This window comes from Crotalus tigris, unplaced genomic scaffold (genome assembly GCF_016545835.1).
Source record: "Crotalus tigris isolate CLP2741 ecotype Arizona unplaced genomic scaffold, ASM1654583v1 scf7180000017659.2616968, whole genome shotgun sequence".
NCBI classification, from domain to species: domain Eukaryota; kingdom Metazoa; phylum Chordata; class Lepidosauria; order Squamata; family Viperidae; genus Crotalus; species Crotalus tigris.
In genome coordinates, this window is record NW_024096546.1 from 2,351,035 (window position 1) to 2,370,208 (window position 19,174).

The 19,174-nt window shown below is 43.9% G+C and overlaps 1 protein-coding gene across 1 annotated transcript; it reads left to right on the forward strand.

Moving 5' to 3' along the window:
• Positions 1-906: 906 nt before the first annotated feature.
• On the forward strand, positions 907-18,716 carry LOC120304817 (collagen alpha-1(XX) chain-like). The gene is made up of 4 exons (XM_039335789.1): positions 907-1,095; positions 12,008-12,150; positions 16,255-16,364; positions 18,515-18,716. Exons 1-4 carry the CDS (start codon positions 965-967, stop codon positions 18,713-18,715), a joined length of 585 nt encoding a protein of 194 aa, XP_039191723.1. The 5' UTR covers positions 907-964; the 3' UTR covers position 18,716.
• The last annotated feature ends 458 nt before the right edge of the window (positions 18,717-19,174 follow it).

Genomic DNA, 19,174 nt, shown 5'->3' on the forward strand with positions numbered 1-19,174 from the left:
TAGTAACTGCAAGAGGGATCTAAGAATTATCATGGAGAACCATTTAAATATGAGCCAGCCGTGTGCTGCACCTCCCAAAAAAACCAATGCAGTTCTAGGCTGCATTAACAGAGGGATAGAAACAAGATCACATGAAGTGTTAATACCACTTTACAATACCTTGGTAAAGCCACACTTGGAATACTGCATCCAGTTTTGGTCAACACAATGTAAAACAGATGTTGAGACTCTTGAAAGAATATAGAGAAGAGCAACAAAGATGATTAGGGGACTGGAGGCTTAAACATATGAAGAACAGTTGCAGAAATTGGGTATGTCTAGTTTAATGAAAAGAAGGGATGACATGATAGCAGTGTTCCAAAGTCTAAGGGGCTGCCACAAGGAAAATGGTGTCAACCTATTCTCCAAAGCACCTGAAGGCAGGACAAGAAGCAACAGATGGAAACTAATCAAGGGGAGATCCAACCTAGAAATAAGGAGAAATTTCCTGACAGTGAGAACAATCAACCAGTGGAACAGCTTGCTTCCAGAAGTTGTGGGTGCTCCAAACACTGGAGGTTTTTCAAGAAGAGATTGGACAATGATTGCCTGAAATGGCTTAGGATTTCCTGCTTGAGCAAGGGGTTGGACTAGAAGATCTCCAAGGTCCCTTTCAACTATGTATCTGTTATTGTGGTTGAGAAACACTGGAATTTTCAGGTAGAATGTCAGGAAACAAGGAATCAAGGAAGGAGCATTGGATTCAGAGATGATTCCTTGAAATAGGAATGTCCCTACTCATGAGGCTATCATTAGTTATCCTACTGATAGCACCTTGGAGTTGAGCAAGCATAGAAAATCTATTCCTTCCATTGCACGCTGGCTGGAGAATTCTGGGAGTTGAAGTCCACACGTCTTAAAGTTACTGTGGTTAGGAACCACTGGTTTACATGATCAATATGTTCTACTTTTCACAGGTTTTGACATGATGGAGGCATTTGGACTGATGGACAAGGAATATGCCTCCATTAAGGGGATTGCTATGGAACCTTACATCTTCTTGGGAACTCACACCTACACCCTCTACAGAGATATCCAGCTAACCCGGAAAACAAGGTAGCAAGAGAAAATAATTAAGGAAGCTTGACTGTAAATCAGTGGTTCTCAACCTTTTTAATGCCGCGACCCCCAACCGGTCATAAGTCAAGGACTACTCAACCGGTTGTAAGTCGAGGACTATCAACTGGTGCAGCACTGTTTGCAGAATGGGACTTTTGGCGGGCTCAGCAGGGCAGAGACAGCCTGGACAATTCCTATTGGCTTTTGAAAGCCAATAGAATTAGATTCTATTCAAGAGAGTCTATTCTATTGGCTTTCAAAAGCCAATAGAATAAAAAGGAGTAGCACAGCTAAGGAAAAGGGGGAAAAAATGGCAGACTGCGTTGTTTGGCGACCCCTGTGAAATGGTTGTTCGACCCCAAATGGGGTCCCGACCCATCTGGTTGAGAACCACTGCTGTAAATGGATTACCTTTCCATAGGCATTCTGTTATGTGCTTGCACTATGACGTGTTCTTATCAGATTAATCCATTGAGATGGGCGGTTGACAGAATTCACAGAATCCTATATTAACCCACCAGGCTACAGTATATTAACCCAACTTGAGGACATCAAAAGACTAAGCAAAACACAGCAGGAAACAAGACTTTCAGAAGAGAATATTTATAGCTCAGGGTTGTACTGTGGGGTTCTTGGTGCTCTCTAATAATAATAATAATAAAGTTGGAAGGGACCTTGGAGGTCATCTAGTCCAACCCCCTGCTCAGGCAGGAAACCCTATACCATTTCGGACAAATGGCTGTCCAATCTCTTCTTAAAAACTTCCAGTGTTGGAGCATTCACCGCTTCTGGAGGCAGGTTGTTCCACTGGTAAATTGTTCTAACTGTCAGGAAATTTCTCCTTAGTTCTAGCTTGTTTCTCTCCTTGATTAGTTTCCACTCATTGCTTCTTGTCCTGCCTTCAGGCGCTTTGGAAAATAGCTTGACTCTCTCTTCTTTGTGGCAGCCCCTGAGATATTGGAACACAGCTATCATGCCCCCCCCCTCGTCCTTCTCTTCGTTAAACTAGACATACCCAATTCCAGCAACCGTTCCTTATATGTTTTAGCCTCCAGTCCCCTAATCATCTTTGTTGCTCTTCTCTGTACTCTTTCTAGAGTCTCAACATCTTTTTTGCATCGTGGTGACCCAAACTGGATGCAGTATTCCAAGTGTGGCCTTACCAAGGCCTTGTAAAGTGGTATTAACACTTCACGTGATCTTGATTCTATCCCTCTGTTAATGCAGCCTAGCACTGTGTTGGCCTTTTTGGCAGCTGCAGCACAGCTGAGCTTGATTGTTTTCTTGCAGACATTTCATTACCATACTAGGTAACATAATCAATGTTTCATTTGGTAATGAAAGCTCTGCAAGAAAACAACCCAGCTCCGAGAGCACCAAGGTGCCCCCAAACAGGGGGCAATGGGACTCATTTGGATAGCTCCAAATGAGTCCCATTGCTTGACAGTTTCTCTACTGTATTAAGACAGTAGAAGGGTGTTGTCTCACAAATACTTCAATATTCCCCTACATCAGTGATGGTGAACCTTTTAGAGACCGAGTGCCCAAAAACTGGCCCCGCCCCCACTCCCCCCTGCCCCGCCCTCCCATCCCCCACCTCGCCTGCCTGCAGGACCACTCACCGCCTCCAGGGCCCGCTGCAGATCACCCAGGCAGCCCAGCAGTGCTATGGCGGCCACACCCTCTGCCCGCGCCCTGCAGCATCAACTGTGCATGATGGGGTGTGAGGGCAGAGTCTTGTCTACGCTGTCTGGCTACCATGTCCTTGGCTGCACTGCTCCATGTGGGCCATGCTCGGGGGCGACTCTCCTTCAGGGGGGCTGCTGGAGAGGAGGGGGTCACGGGAGGAGGCGAGGCTGGGGCAACGGCACATGTGCCCAAAGAGAGGGCTCCGAGTGCTACCTCTAGCACCCGTGCCATAGGTTCACCACCACTGCCCTACATGCTTATTAAATTCTCTAAAATGATTAAAAAAAAAAATCTAGAGCTCTGAGGCCTGCCAATATGCTTTCTTACTTCTCATACAGTTTGCAACTTTCCCTTAGGATGGAAAAGGAAATTAAAAATCCAATCAGCATTTTTAGAGATGTTCAGATTAAAGGAACTGCGGGCATTTAGTATGTATATTCATGATCTCTGTTCATTGTGCCATCAAGGACTAGCAGCACCAGCAAAAGGGACAAAAGCAGCGTTGCAAACCTCACCCGTTTTCTATATGCGTGTCTGTGGGTCACAATACTGCAGGCATGATTCAAAGTGGTGAAGATTGAAGCCCAATGCGCAATATTAATTTTGCTGTTTTGATGGAACGCCTTCTAGATGTCATGGTTAAGCTTTCAAACAGAGATAATTCCAGCATTGTACAATTCCAAAATTTTGGAATTGTATAATTTTCTAAAGACACACTTAAAGACACACTTAAAGACTTTGCTTTTTAGAAGCTGCAGTTCAGCAATAGTTCAATGGATGGGTGGATGGAGACAGACAAGTAGACAGACAGACAGACTGACAGGCAGACAGACAGATAGATTCATAGATACATAGATACATAGATGGATGGATGGATGGATGGATGGATAGAGGAAGGATAGATGGATAGATGGATGGATGGATGGATAGATGGAGATAGACAGACAGACAGACAGACAGACAGACAGATACATAGATACAGATGGATGGATGGATGGATAGATGGATGGATGGATGGATAATGATGGATAGATGGATGGATGGATGGATGGAGATAGACAGACAGACAGACACATAGATACATAGATGGATGGATAGATTGATGGATGGATGGATAGATGATGGATAGATAGATGGATGAATGAATGGATGGATGGATGGATAGATGGATGGATGGATGGATAAAAAAGAAGAGCAACAAAGATTATCAGGGTTTAAAGGCTAAACCATATGATGAATGATTGAGGGAATTAGATAGGTCTAGTCTAACAAACAAGGTCCAGGGATGATATGATAGTCTTTGTACTTGAGGGGCTCTCACAGACAAATGGAAGTCAGCCTATTCTCCATGGCTCCTTAGAGCAGGATGAGAAGCAAAGGATGGAGACCAGGAACCAAGGAGAAATTTCCTGACAGTGAGAACAATTAATCAGTAGAATAGCTTATCTGGGGAAGTTGTGGGAGCTCCATCACTGGAGGTTTTCAAACAGAGACTGGACAGCCACTTATCTGGAACGATTAATGTCTCATGTGATCCATGATGCAGGCCAGAACACCAACAAAAACAACAAAAAATGATACCATTGAAAAAGCAACAAACAAACAAACAAATGCAGCCCAGGGTTATAAGCAAATTGCATAACCTACTCTGGAGCATAATAATATAATGCACAAAATACATTCATGTAAAGAGAGGGGTGGGGCTTCAATCACCCAATTGCAGCCATGCATCCTTCCCTCCCTCCATTCATTTTCATAATCCATCTATCCATCTTCATCATCCATCCATCCATCTTCATCATCCATCCACCCTTCATCATCCCTCCCTCCCTCCCTAGCTCTATCCATCCATTCATCCCTTCATCCATCCTTCCATCCATCCATCCATCCACCATCATCCCTCCCTCCCTCCCTAGCTCTATCCATCCATTCATCCCTTCATCCATCCATCCATCCACCCTTCATCATCCCTCCCTCCCTCCCTAGCTCTATCCATCCATTCATCCCTCCATCCATCCAACCTTCATCGTCCCTCCCTCTCTCCCTAGCTCTATCCATCCATTCATCCCTCTCTCCATCCATCCATCCATCCACCCTTCATCATCCCTCCCTCCCTCCCTAGCTGTATCCATCTATTCATCCCTCCATCCATCCATCCATCCATCCATCCATCCATCCATCCACCCTTTATCATCCCTCCCTAGTTCTATCCATCCCTTCATCCCTCCCTCCCTCCCTCCATCCATCCTTCATACTGCACTTTAATTATAAATCTTTATAATCCACATGTTTTTCTAATTCCAATTCTAAACATTCTACTGCTTAATTACAAGTCTCTCTAATGCACATGCTCTCTTCACGTTGCATAGCAGGTAGGTAGATTTCCAGTAATTGGGAATATGACTTAGTATGTTGGTGAGTTCCTCAGTCCTCTTTGCAATCCGAGCTTCATAATAATTCAGCATACATGCCATTTGATTCTGTTATAGCTAACAACTTAGCAAATTGAAACAGACTGGCTTATTGCAAAGCAATTGTAACTTCCTTTTTAAGTTTAATTGCTGAAAAGTAAGGATAATTGTAATCTTGTTGAAAGAAGCTAAGCCTTTTCATAGTGAATTGTGAGATTCCCCCGGGGTGCCCTTCGTTAAAATGCTCAGATTAGTTTCTTCTTACATCCGGAACTTGTGGAAGTTTAAAACAAACAAATAGGAAAGCCTCCCTAGCTGAATTTTAAGGACATTTGAATGTTGTTCCAAAGAGGAAAAAAAAAAAAATCCTGAATATCATTTCTTTAGTTTGTGATTATCTGGTCATTAAAAAGGAGCAATCAACATGGACCAAAGCAAAAATATGTGGGTTTCTTTGACTAATCAAAAACTAACCGGCCTTCTCAAGCTGTTATCCTTCAGAAAAAAAATGGGTTAGGAATTATGGGTATTATAATCCAATGGTTCAGGAGAAAGCTGGATTAATAATAATAATAATAATAATAATAATAATAATAATAATAATAATAATAATAATAATAATGAGGCACTACCTTGACGTGGTTGTGGGGCTTGTGTACTCTGAGGAAGATGAGAGCTATGCTAGAGGTTCAACCATACTGGACAGGTCTCATCAGAGGAGTCAGACAAAGAGTGTCTCTCCCATAAAAAATATGGTGAGACGTAAATTTCAGAATGCCATACCGGCTCGGACGTCGCCCGGGTTAACAAGGTCCGCACTAGATATTGGAGTTCCTGGATATCTGGTGAAAAATGGGTTACAGGACTCAGGACTGTTGGCTGAGCAACCAGGGCCAGCAGCTGCAGAACTACTGGAAGAAAAGGTGTTTACCCGTCGCAGATACACAGTGATGGAAAACAAAGAGTCAATTGCAAAAGGCAGCCTTATTAGGAACTGCTTCCATCCTGCGACGATATCTGTAATACCATCAAACATCCACATCTGCCTATCCCAGGTCCTGGGTAAGGACTCGATAGGTAGACAAAATGCCAAATCCAGTCTGAACATCTGGCTGACTGTGCGATGATCGATAATAATAATAATAAAGTTGGAAGGGACCTCGGAAGTCATCAAGTCCAACCCCCTGCTCAGGCAGGTAACCCTATACCATTTCAGACAAATGGCTGTCCAGTCTCTTCTTAAAAACTTCCAGTGTTGGGACATTCACCGCTTCTGGAGGCAGGTTGTTCCACTGGTTAATTGTTCTCACTGCCAGGAAGCTTCTCCTTAGTTCTAGGTTGCTTCTCTCCTTTATTAGTTTCCATCTGTTGCTTCTTGTCCTGCCTTCAGGGGCTTTGGGGAATAGCTTGACTCCCTCTTCTTTGTGGCAGCCCCTGAGATATTGGAAGACTGCTATCATGTCCCCCCTTGTCCTTCTCTTCGTTAAACTAGACATACCCAATTCTAGCAACCGTTCCTTATATGTTTTAGCCTCCAGTCCCCTAGTCATCTTTGTTACTCTTCTCTGTACTCTTTCTAGAGTCTCAACATCTTTTTTACATCGTGGTGACCAAAACTGGATGCAGTATTCCAAGTGTGGCCTTAATAGAACAAAGGATTGTCATGCTTTAGCTCAGCAAGTCTAAATGTGTTGTTTTTTTTTAAGACTCTTGATTCTGAAATTGATTTATTCAGTGCTAGACATATGGACACAATTGAGTTAGAGTAGATGGAATACTCCAAGCAAAAATGAAGCCAACTTTGATGGAAGAGTGGTCTCCTTCAGGACAAGGCAATCAAAGCATTTATACAGGTTTTAGCGGAATAACAGAATAACAGAGTTGAACAGGACCTTGGAGGTTTCTGGCTAAGAAATGGAGATAAGCATTGCCCCCTAGAGTTGGACACTACTGGACAGGGGAAACCTTTACCTTCACATTTACTAAGGATGTAGTAGCCTAGCCTAGATAGCCTTTAGATCAGTGGTTCTCAACCTTTTTAATGCCGTGACCCCCAACTGGTCGTAAGTTGAGGACTACTCAACCGGTCGTAAGTCAAGGACTACTCAACTGGTGCAGCACCGTTTGCAGAATGGGACTTTTGGCGGGCTCAGCAGGGCAGAGACAGCCTGGACAATTCCTATTGGCTTTTGAAAGCCAATAGAATTAGACTCTATTCAAGAGAGTCTATTCTATTGGCTTTCAAAAGCCAATAGAATAAAAGGGAGTAGCACAGCTAAGGAAAAGGGGGAAAAAATGGCGGACTGCATTGTTTGGCGACCCCCGTGAAATGGTCGTTCGACCCCAAATGGGGTCCCGACCCACAGGTTGAGAACCACTGCTTTAGATCTTGGAATCCAACAATGCAACTGCCTGGTCACTATGAATGGACTATGGTGCAATCCAATTCAATGGCATTGGGTTTACTGTTCCTAAAGTCCAAAGGTCAAAATGGTTTGGAATTCTTGGAGGTCAATCAATCAGAATAGAGCTGGAAGGGACCCTGGAGGTCTTGTAGTCCAGCCCCCTGCTCAAGCAGGAGACCCTGTACCATCTTGGACAAGTGGCTGTTCAATCTCTTCTTAAAAACCTCAAGTGATAAAGCACCCACAACATCTGAAGGCAGACTGTTCCACTGGTTAATTGTCCTCACTTTTGGAAGTTTCTCCTTAATTCCAGGTTGCTTCTCTCCTTGATTAATTCCCATCGTTTCTTGTCTTGCTTTCTGTTGCTTTGGAGAATAAGTTGACCCCCTCTTCTTTGTGGCAGCCCCTCAAATACTGGAATACTGCTATCATGTCACCCCTAGTCTTTTTTTTCTCTAGACTGGCCATACCCAATTCCTGCAACCGTTCTTCATATGTTTTTGCCTCCAGGCCTTTAATTATCTTAGTTGCTCTTCTTTGTACTTTTCCCCCCAAAGTCTCAACATCTTTTTTGTAATGTGGTGACCAAAACTGGATGCATAATTCTAGTTGTGGTCTTACTAAGGATTTATAAAGGTTCATGATGTCACCTCGATGAATACATTTAAAAACCACATAAGCCATTTAATGGTGGTGCGCTGTGAGCCATATCCAAACAGAAAGGTTGCTTCTATTAAGATAAGCCAAAATTTTATATTACGGTACCAATTTTGAATCTGTACAGGTAGCCCTCAACTTACAATCACAATTTAGCCCAAAGTGAATTTTGTCCAATTTTATGACAATTTGTTGCCACATTTGTTAAGTGAATCACTGGCTTCATGGAGTTTTCTTGTTGGAAGCCAACTGGGAAGGTTACAAACAGTGATCACAAGAGTGCAGCTGTCATAAATGCATAAATACCAGTTGCCACGCATCGAAATTTTGTTGATGTGACCATGGATATGCTGCACTGGTCGTAAGTGTGAAAAACTGGTCATAAGTCACTTTTTTCAGGGCTGCTGTAACTTTGAACCATCAGTAAACAAATGGCTGTAAGTCTAAATTGACTGGAATTTGCCTCTGGCATTTTCATCCAAGTGCTGTTTTGGCATTTCATGATTTTTTTTTTTTTACTCAGCCTATTTGGAGCTTATTTTTTTTTAACCCTTTGCCTCAGCTCCCTTCACATGTTCTCTATGAAGATCCTCACAATAATTCTGTAATATAGAACATTATGATTAATCTTACATTACCTGCATCCATCAGAATGACTTGATTAAAATTGGTATGAGGACGGAAGGGGTGAAATTCAATCAAAGGACTGTTCCGTAGCTCTATTTCTTAACCACAAGACTGCACCAGCTATCAAATGCACCAGCTGTCATCTACTTTCAAATAGCATTATTTTTCATGCCAGCCAGCGTAGAGGAGCAAAATTTAAATTGCTGTGGCAAACCAACTTTCCGATCAATTATTAAAATAAGACATCAAAGAAGATATTTATTGCATTTCTTCCTTAGTCGAGCAGCATTTGAGGTGAACTTTGGATTATATCCTACTTTTCAGTTTATTGACACCAATACATTTATATTAAGTAAAAAACTAGCAAGAACTACATTAAGAAAGTTCTAGATAGCTCCCTTGTCCTTAGCCACGTTGCAGGTTGGTTTATGGTCACCACTGAGCCCAAATTTTGCTTTGCTAAGTCAGAGAATTGTGAAGTGAGATTTGCCCCATTTATGACCTTGCTTGCCACAGCTCTTAAGCGACTCACTGCAGTTGTTCAGTTAGTAACATGGTTGTTAAATGAATCCCATTGACTTTGTAAAAGGGGATCACGTGACACCAAGACACGGTAACCAATCATAAATAGGAGTCAGTCTGAATTTTGATCACAGGACCGTGGGGAGGCTGCAACGGTCGTAAATGTGAAAAACAATCATCCGCCACTTTTTTTTCAGTGTCATTGTAACTTTGAAAGGTCACTAAATGAACTGTTGTAAGTTGAACTACTTGTATTTGGATATCTAGCTCAGTTTTGTCAGCAAGAAAACTAAAGTGTTCAGGCCCCAAAGTTTATGTGTAGAAGTGAGATATCAGAAAGAAGCTATCTGTTGTCACTGTGCTAAAAACGGAAGATCCTAACCATAAACTCAGTTTGACAATGGAACCGATGTCCCAAGAGGTGATGGGAACACATCTTAATAATAATAATAATAAAGTTGGAAGGGGCCTTGGAGGTCATCTAGTCCAACCCCCTGCTCAGGCAGGAAACCCAATACCATTTCAGACAAATGGCTGTCCAGTCTCTTCTTAAAAACTTCCAGTGTTGGAGCATTCACTGCTTCTGGAGGCAGGTCGTTCCACCGGTTAATTGTTCTAACTATCAGGAAGTTTCTCCTTAGTTCTAGGTTGCTTTTCTCCTTTATTAGTTTCCATCTGTTGCTTCTTGTCCTGCCTTCAGGGGCTTTGGGGAATAGCTTGACTCCCTCTTCTTCGGGGCAGCCCCTGAGAAGCACAACTTGCCTCAAATGTTTTGGTATGTACACTGTATGTACGTATCTTATATGTATGTATAGATGTGTGTATGAAGGTACATTTCTTGTATGTATATACAAGATGTGTACATATACTGTGTGTACATATCTTATATCGGTGGTGGCGAACCTATGGCACGGGTGCCCGAGGCGGCACTCAGACCCCTCTCTGTGGGCACGCGTGCCGTCGCCCCAGTCCTAGGCCTTCAGCTGGGTTTTATAAAACCTTTTCTCTTTAGGCCTCCGGCGCCGTGTACCAAAAAAAAAAAAAGTTTCCATCAATCAGTCAATTTCAACTTCTCATGGGAAAAAAAAAATCTTGCAAAGTTGGAATTGATTGATAGAACTTTTTAGTCCCATCCAGTCTGCTGTTACCACTGCAGCCACGCCCACCCAATGGGCCACACCCACCCAATGGGCCACACCCACCCGGCACCCAACGATGCATAAGTGGGTTTTGTGTTGCAGTTTGGGCACTCGGTCTCTAAAAGGTTCACCATCACTGCCTTATATGTGCAATGAGAGCTTATGCAAAGAGCTTTCTTTATTTTTTTTTCCTTGAAGGCATTTCACTTCTCATCCAAGAAGCTTCTTCAGCTCTGACTGTCAGTTTTTTGTCTTCAAGTTAAAAAACAAAGACAGTGCATTTGCCTTTTCAAAAAGCACCTTTGGGACAAGCAACTTACAATCTTCTGTCACAGTGCTAACAATAGCCTATAGAAGCCATACAGTAGGAGACAGTGGTCAGTTCTTCCTTGGAGGACTTCAGGTGAAGCTGGATGATCCTCTGTCAGAGATGTTCTCCTGCACCGAGCAAGGGGTTGGACTAAGTAACACCTGCCATCATTTCCACCTCCATGGTTCCATACATAACATTGAAATAAAGCAGGGTGCTATACTTTATATCAAGGCTTTTCAACCTTTTCACCCATTATGCCACTTTTAGCATATGGCAATATCCGAGTACCACCAGTCGCCTAGCAAGGTGTCAAAAACTTGATGACCAAAACAAAAAAGGAAAAAAGTGATAAAGTACAGGTAGTCCTCGACTTACAACAGTTCGCTTAGTGACTGTTCAAAGTTACAATGGCACTGAAAAAAGTGCCCCCCAAGCCACCACCGAGCAAGACACCTGCCTGCTCACCCAGTGGCGCTCTTCCTCCTGTCCAAGGTTTTCATTGTTGTGAGCATTTCTGTTGAGGATTGGCAGTGGGGGTGGGGTGGGGGGTGTTCCCCCTGTCTTCTGGGTAGTTGCAGCAGGTTTTGGTCACTTCACATGACCCTGGGACACTGTGACCGTCATAAATATGAATCAGTGGCCAAGCATCTGAATGTAAATCACAAGACCCTGGAGATGCTGCAACATTCCAGCTGATCGGCACTTCTTCTGGGCTCAGCGGAAGCGCCAGGATCAGTGCTGCTTTCCAGCTGATCGGCGCTTCTTCTGGGCTCAGCGGAAGCACCAGGATCAGTGCTGCTTTCCAGCTAATTGGTGCTTCTTCTGGGCTCACAGAAGCGCCAGGATCAGTGCTGCTTTCCAGCTGGAGCCTGTCGCTGATCCTGTCGCTTCCGCTGAGCCCTGACAGCCCTGCAGCTCCAGCCATCTCTCGCTCAGGCTTGTGTGGTGCTGCCACCGGTTCAGCTCATTCCCCTCCCGCACTACCCCTTTTCTAGGATAGTCGCCTACCACCTGCCAGGTGCCAATGTACCACAGGTGGTACCCGTACCACGGGTTGAAAAGCCCTGGCTTTATATAATCCCGTGATGACCTTATGATCTTCACCATGAGATATTTCACAGAAGGATCTCTATGTTGCTTCCACAGTGAGGTGTTACCGTTTGGACTTCCAACTGAATATACCATTGCTTTCCTACTCCGCCTCCTGCCAGAAAGTCCCCGGGAGGCCTTTTCTATCTGGCAGATCACAGATGAGGACTTCCAGCCACTTCTCAGCATCATTCTTGATCGTAAGTAGAGATGTAACCTCCGGGGAGAGTATTCTGTAGCTCCTACGTGGGAAGCCCTTAAGGCAGTGATGGCGAACCTTTTAGAGACCGAGTGCCCAAACTGCAACCCAAAACCCACTTATGTATCGCCAGGTGCCAGGTGGGCGTGGCCCATGGGGTGGGCGTGGTTGTGGTGGTCATGGCAGACTGGGTGGGTGTGGCCAAAGTAGGCGTGATCACCTTGATGCTGCCCGTGGGGAGGGACGCCTGTGGGGCTGGACAGGGTTGTGGGAGATCCAGGGGGTCTCTGGCAGATGGGTGGTGGGGTGAGGGGTGAGGCAAGGCAAGGCAGGGCGGGGGTGCTATTGATGCAAGGCAAGGCAGGGGCCAGGACGGCTGCTGCCTGACACTATTGGCCCCCGCACACAGAGGCCAGCGAGCGCATGGGGGCTGACAGTGTCCGTCAGCAGCCACAGCCTGCTGGCCCCTTGACTGGCGCACTCTGGGGCTCCGCAGCGCGCCACCAGCAGTTCAGAGAAGCTGCCTATGAGCTGGATGCCAGCCGACAGCTGAGGAGGTGATGCAGTGGGTCGTGCCAAGGAAAAGGAGAGCATGCGAGGCCAGGAGGGATGGGATGTGGGGGGGAGGGAAACCAGCCATGCTGGGATGCATCCAGCCACATGGGACCTCGGTGAGTTACCCGTTGGCTGGTTGAAGAGGGACGGTTGTGTTGTGGTTCCAGCTAATGAAACATTCCAAAGAACTTCCAGGCATTTATTTTCCTAAAAGTCTTTTATTGTTACAAAATGTCGGCACAGGCACAACAGAGGGATGCTAGGATCTAAGTTCTCTTCCTTTGAGCAGTTAAATTATCAGCATGTTCCCTCCCTAAATTAGCCGTCATATCTCACATTATCCAATTAGTATGAAGGTCAAATGTTTTCTTCCTCTTTCTTTCCCGGGCTTTACCCCCAACCCCCCTTCTGCTCTATATTAACCCCATAATTACCAAACAATTCTACATATTGTCAAAAGCAAGAATATACAATATTTGCAGCGTTGACAGGTTGCCATCTTTGGGGCATGGCACGTATGCCCACAGAGAGGGCTCTGAGTGCCGCCTCTGGCACATGTGCCATAGGTTCGCCACCACTGCCTTAAGGCCTCCCAGCTATGGAATGTCTTCTCCAAAATTATCACTATGATGCCTGGTTTGATGATGACAGTTGGTTTGGTTCTCCTTAATTCTTTTTAACGTTGCTGGTTGAAAGACCTGGTTTTGTGTGGTATTTTAATTGGGTTTTATTCTTAGCTTGTTGTTGTTGTTTTATACTCCATCAGCAGTTCTCCAGTGTCTCAGTTTGAGAAGTTCTTCAGAACTTTACCTGGGGAAGATTTTTCTGTCAATGCCTCTCTGAAGGCTGGAGTTAGAGTCATCTGCATCCAAAGCCCTCTGCCATTAAGCTGCGGCTGATGATAAACATTATATAATATTATATAATAGCAGTGTTCCAGTATCTGAGGGGATGCCACAAGGTAGAGGGGGCCAGGTTGCTCACCAAAGCACCAGAGGGAAGGATGAGAAACAATGGTTTGTCACCTCACGTTTGGACTACTGCAACACGCTCTACATGGGGCTACCCTTGAAAAGTATTCGGAGACTACAGTTGGTCCAGAATGCAGCCGCGCGAGTGATAGTGGGTGCTCCTCGATACACCCACGTTATACCTATCCTCCGTGAGCTGCACTGGTTGCCTATTGGTCTCCGGGTCCAATTCAAGGTGTTGGTCATTACCTTTAAAGCCCTATATGGCTCAGGGCCAGGCTATTTGCGAGACCGCCTACTACCTCATAGTTCCCTACGTCCGGTTAGATCCCACAGGCTGGGCCTCCTTCAGGCCCCGTCGGCCAAGCAGTGCCATTTGGCGGGGCTGCGGAGGAGGGCCTTCTCTGTGATGGCGCCCACGCTTTGGAATCAGCTCCCCCCGGAGATTAGGACTGCTCCCACCCTGTTGGTCTTCTGTAAGCTACTTAAGACCTGGCTTTTCCGGCAGGCCTGGGGTTTATAAAACCTTACCCCTGGATGATTGTTTTTGTATTGTTGTTTTGTTATGTTTTATGTGTTTTTTATTGTTAGCCGCCCAGAGTCCTTCGGGAGTGGGGCGGCTTATAAATTTTAAAAATAAAATAAAAATAAACTGACCAAAGAGAGAAGCAACCTGGAATTAATGAGAAACTTCCTGACAGTGAGGACAATTAACCAGTGGAACAGCTTGCCTCCAAAAATCGTGGGCACTCCTTCACTGGAGATTTTCAAGAAGAAACTAGACAGTCATCTGTCTGAGATGGTATAGGTTCTTCTGATTGAGTAGAGGGCTGGACTCGAAGACCTCCAAGGTCCCTTCCAGCTCTATTCTATTCTATTCTATTCTATTCTATTCTATTCTATTCTATTCTATTCTCCTGACCTTGAAGCATTTATTTCTGCCTTCACTTGGGACTAAAGTCCTCAGTGAAATCTGACACATCAAAGCCCCATTGAAAGGCACATTGATCTGTGATGGCTTGTATAAATTCCTTTTTCATGCTTTGCTGACTATCATGTGTCCACTCATTGCAACACGGGTTCTATGAAACTAAATGCCAATGGCATATGTCAGATGCAAAAGACCAGGTCCACTCATGAGGGTCCAATTAAACTGATTTATTGCTACTCGTACCTGTGCACAGGAATCTTCTCAACCAAGAGTTAGCATCTGTTTGGAGTTAGATCAGGGTCAATGGAATTCAAAGGAGGTTGGGTTTAGTTTGCCTGTCGCTATGTAGGGATTCTAGGCTGATTCCGCTTTTAACTCCACCCCAGGTTCTGCCACTCTTTCTACATCCCAACTAAATCCATTTCCATTTGGCAATCATATTCCTATCTGGAGCTGCCAAACCAGAAGATTCAGAATGGATGATGTATAGTAAATACGTGTAACATGTTCACACATGCAAATATGATTCCTATGGACCACTATGGTCTATGTTGTGCTCAATGGGATTTTCCGTTTCTCACAGTTATGTTTGGCTTTCTTTCTTTCTTTCTTTCTTTCTTTCTTTCTTTCTTTCTTTCTTTCTTTCTTTCTTTCTTTCTTTCTTTCTTTCTTTCTTCTATCAACGCTGAATCGTAGATTGGATTTCAGCTCCTGTCATCCACCAATATGGCCATAGCAAAAGATGATTGTGTTGTAAAACGTCTGCAAAGCATTCCTTTGTTCTTGCTTTACATCCTGTTGTTCGTGCTTATAATGATAATTAGGTCAACCTGGTATCTGCAGATATTGCTGGACTTCAAATCTCTCCATCTCATACAGGTGGTCCTTGACTTACAACAGTTCATTTAGTGACCATTCAGTACAATGGCACTGGAAAAAGTGATTTATGACTATTTTTCACACTGAAGACTATTGCAGCAGCCCCATGGTCACAGGATTAAAATTCAGACACTTGCCAACTTGTGTGTATTTATCACAGTTGCAGTGTCCCGGGGTCATGTCATCACCTTTTGCAACCTTCTTAAAAGGTCAAAATCAATGGGGAAGCCATTTTACTAACTTAAGAACTGCGATGATCCACTTAACAACTGTGGCAAGAAGGGTCATAAAATGAGGCAAAATTCACTTAACAGCTGTCTCACCCAGCAACAGAAATGTTGGACTCAATTACAGTCGTAAGTCGAGGACTACCTGTATTAGGTCGAGGAAAGATGCTATAGAGCAGTGGTTCTCAACCTGTGGGTCAGGACCCCATTTGGGGTCGAACGACCATTTCACGGGGGTCGCCAAACAACGCAGTCCACCATTTTTTTCCCCTTTTCCTTAGCTGTGCTACTCCCTTTTATTCTATTGGCTTTCAAAAGCCAATAGGAATTGTCCAGGCTGTCTCTGCCCTGCTGAGCCCGCCAAAAGTCCCATTCTGCAAACGGTGCTGCACCAGTTGAGTAGTCCTCGACTTACGACCGGTTGAGTAGTCCTTGACTTACGACCTGTTCGGGGTCGCGGCATTAAAAAGGTTGAGAACCACTGCTATAGAGAATTTTGTAAAACTTTTCAATTTATTTATCTTCTTTTTTCCCCTCTGTAGCTCTTAAGAAATCCTTGGTGTATTTCCATCGGGACCATGAAGCCGATATAGAAGAGGTCACTTTTGATCATCAGGAAGTGAAGAAGATCTTCTACGGAAGCTTTCATAAGGTCCTTCTCCAAAAAAAGAGATATTCACAAGCACAGAATTCCCCCCCCCCAAAAAAAAATTCTACTGCCTCCTCCTCACTTTGATTTTTCAAAATAACAATTTTAAAAATCTGCTTAGGACATGTGCTTGCATGTTGATGTGTGCCTATGTTGAAATTTGGGGATGCATGCCAACATCCTAACGAAGGACTAAATTCCTTCCTGTTCTCGATGCGCTAATCTACATAAATTTATGCATGCAAGTATCCAAGAATGTGTGTGGAAGGATAAAGGAAATGAGCAAAGCGAAAGAATCTTACGACTGGAAACATTAGAAGAGATTTGAAAGTTAAACTGATGCCATTAGTGGGACACCTCAAACTTAGTTTGCTCTTTACAGGTCTTCCTCAACTTATGACGGCAATGGAGCCCGAAATTTCTGTTGCAAAGTGAGAAGGTTGTTAAATGAATTTTGCCTCATTTTACAACCTTTTGTACCACAGTTGTGAAGGGAATCATTGGAAAAATTCACCGTTAAGTGAATTTGGCTTCCTCGTTGACTTTGTTGGCCACAGGACTCTGGGATGCTGCAATGGTCATAAATACGAGTCAGTTGCCAAGTGTGTAAATTTTGATCACATGACTGTGGGGATGCTGCAAGGGTTTGTGAAAAATGGCCATAAGTCACTTTTTTTAGTGCTGTGGTCACTTTGAACAGTCACTAAATGAATGGTTGTAAGTTGAGGACTACCTGCATTTATTTTATTTATTTATTCAAGTTCTATAGCCCCTCTCCCCCCCCCACCCCAACTCAACCAAGTGATTCTGGTCTTTCAACTTTAATGATCTTGGCTCCAAGTACCAAAACTTTTGAAAAGTCTCAGATTTATTTTTATAGCCCCGGAATGGAAGGTGTTTTTTTTTTTTACAGCTCTTCTACTAAAGACTCTTAAGTGCATCACTTAAGTGCAATTTTTGCCATGTGTTTAAGCATGCCTCATGCAACTCAACCTGCATGTTTCCTCTTCGTTTACAGAACTTTAGATTCTTGGCTTGGCATAGTCTTTTTTTGGGAAGCCTCCATTGTGCAAGTAACATAACCAAAGATAGGATGTTGGTTTGGTTTCGTGTATCTGAAACTGGTCCAGTGGTTCCAATTGCCAGAACCAAATCCTGTCAGTACATCAAGAGGAGGGGGCCTGGTGACAGTACCCACTTTGAGAGGTACATGGGACAGGAACCAGAAAAGACACTTTGTCAGTGATAGCTCCAGTCCAGAGCTGCAGGACCCACAGCCCTTGTGACCGTGCTAAGTTGAATCAACAATATGGTTCTAGAAAGTAGCATAGAAAGTTTACTTATTGTGTTGTTTTAATTTCATTTGTTTTGTTTTATTTTAATTTTGTTTTATTTTATTTTTATTTTGTTCTATTTTACTATTTTTTGTTATTTTGTTTTGTATTTTTTGTTTTTTTCTTTTTTGTTCTTTCGGGTTTTTTTGTTTTTCTTTCTTTTTGTTGTTTTTGTTTTTTTCCAGTTTTTTGTTTTTTCTTTGTTTTTGTTTTGTTTTGTTTTTTGTTTTGTTTTTGTTTTTTCTTTTGTTTTTCTTTTATTTATTTTTAGTGGCTTATTGTTCGCCACCCAGAGATTGTCACGATTGGCTCTGTTCTATTCTATTGTATTCTATTGTATTCTATTGTATTCTACTCTACTCTACTCTACTCTACTCTACTCTACTCTACTCTACTCTACTCTACTCCACTCCACTCCACTCCATTCCATTCTATATTCTATTCCATTCCATTCCATTCCATTTTCCATTCCATTTTCCATTCTATTCTATTCTATTCTATTCTATTCTATTCTATTCTATTCTATTCTATTCTATTCTATTCTATTCTATTCCATTCCATTCCAATCCATTCCATTCCATTCTATTCTATTCTATTCTATTCTATTCTATTCTATTCTATTCTATGAGGTGCTATAACTTGTCAGAAACTTTTTACCTGTAATCAGGATGCTACAACTCTCTTGTGGCTGCAATTCTTTCCAGAATGCAGGGGGCATAATTCAGGGAGGTTCAGAGGTTTCCAGGTTGTGTTGCATTGTGTTGCACATTCTGCAATCAAGAACAAGACTCAATATAACTGTTTCTGTCTGCTGGGCAGGTCCATGTATCGGTGAGCCATGGCTGGGTCCGCCTCTATGTTGACTGCAAGAAAATAGGAGAAAAGATTCTTGGGAAATCAGAGACCCTTTCGACAGCAGGCTTTATCACTCTGGGGAAGCTGACAAGGACACGAGGACCACGGAGTGGATCAGCGATGGTAAGCTTCTTGATCTCCAGCTTGTCCACAGCCTTTCCCTGATCCCGAAAGGTAAGGCGCTATAAGGTCCCACCTCAGCTATTCCCTCACAAAAGTCAAATTCTTGAAACAAGCATTCTTTCAAAAGGATCTTTTATTGAGCAAAAATGATTGCAGGCTCTAAAATTCCCACGTGAAAACATTAGGCCAGTGGTGGCGAACCTTTGGCACGCGTGCCAGAGGCGGCACTCAGAGCCCTCTCTGTGCGCCATGCCCCAGAGATAGCAACCACCCCTCTTCAACCAGCTGTCCACTAACTCGCCGAGGTCCCACATGGCTGGATGCATCCCAGCACCTGTGCTCTTGCTGGCTCTGTGTGCAGGGGCCAATGGTGTCAGGCAGCAGCCACCCTGGCCCCTGCCTCACTTTGCACCTTGCACCTGGCCCCTGCCTTACCTGTGACAATGGCACCCCCGCCCTGCCTCACCTTGCCTCACCTCACCCAGCAGGATGAGCTTCCTA

Coding starts and splice junctions, on each gene's coding strand:
- LOC120304817 (XM_039335789.1), top strand. CDS start 965: ATGATGGAGGCATTTGGACTGATGGACAAGGAATATGCCTCCATTAAG. Junction 12,151..16,254: donor TCTCAGCATCATTCTTGATC/GTAAGTAGAGAT, acceptor TCCCCTCTGTAG/CTCTTAAGAAATCCTTGGTG. Junction 16,365..18,514: donor TCTACGGAAGCTTTCATAAG/GTCCTTCTCCAA, acceptor TCTGCTGGGCAG/GTCCATGTATCGGTGAGCCA.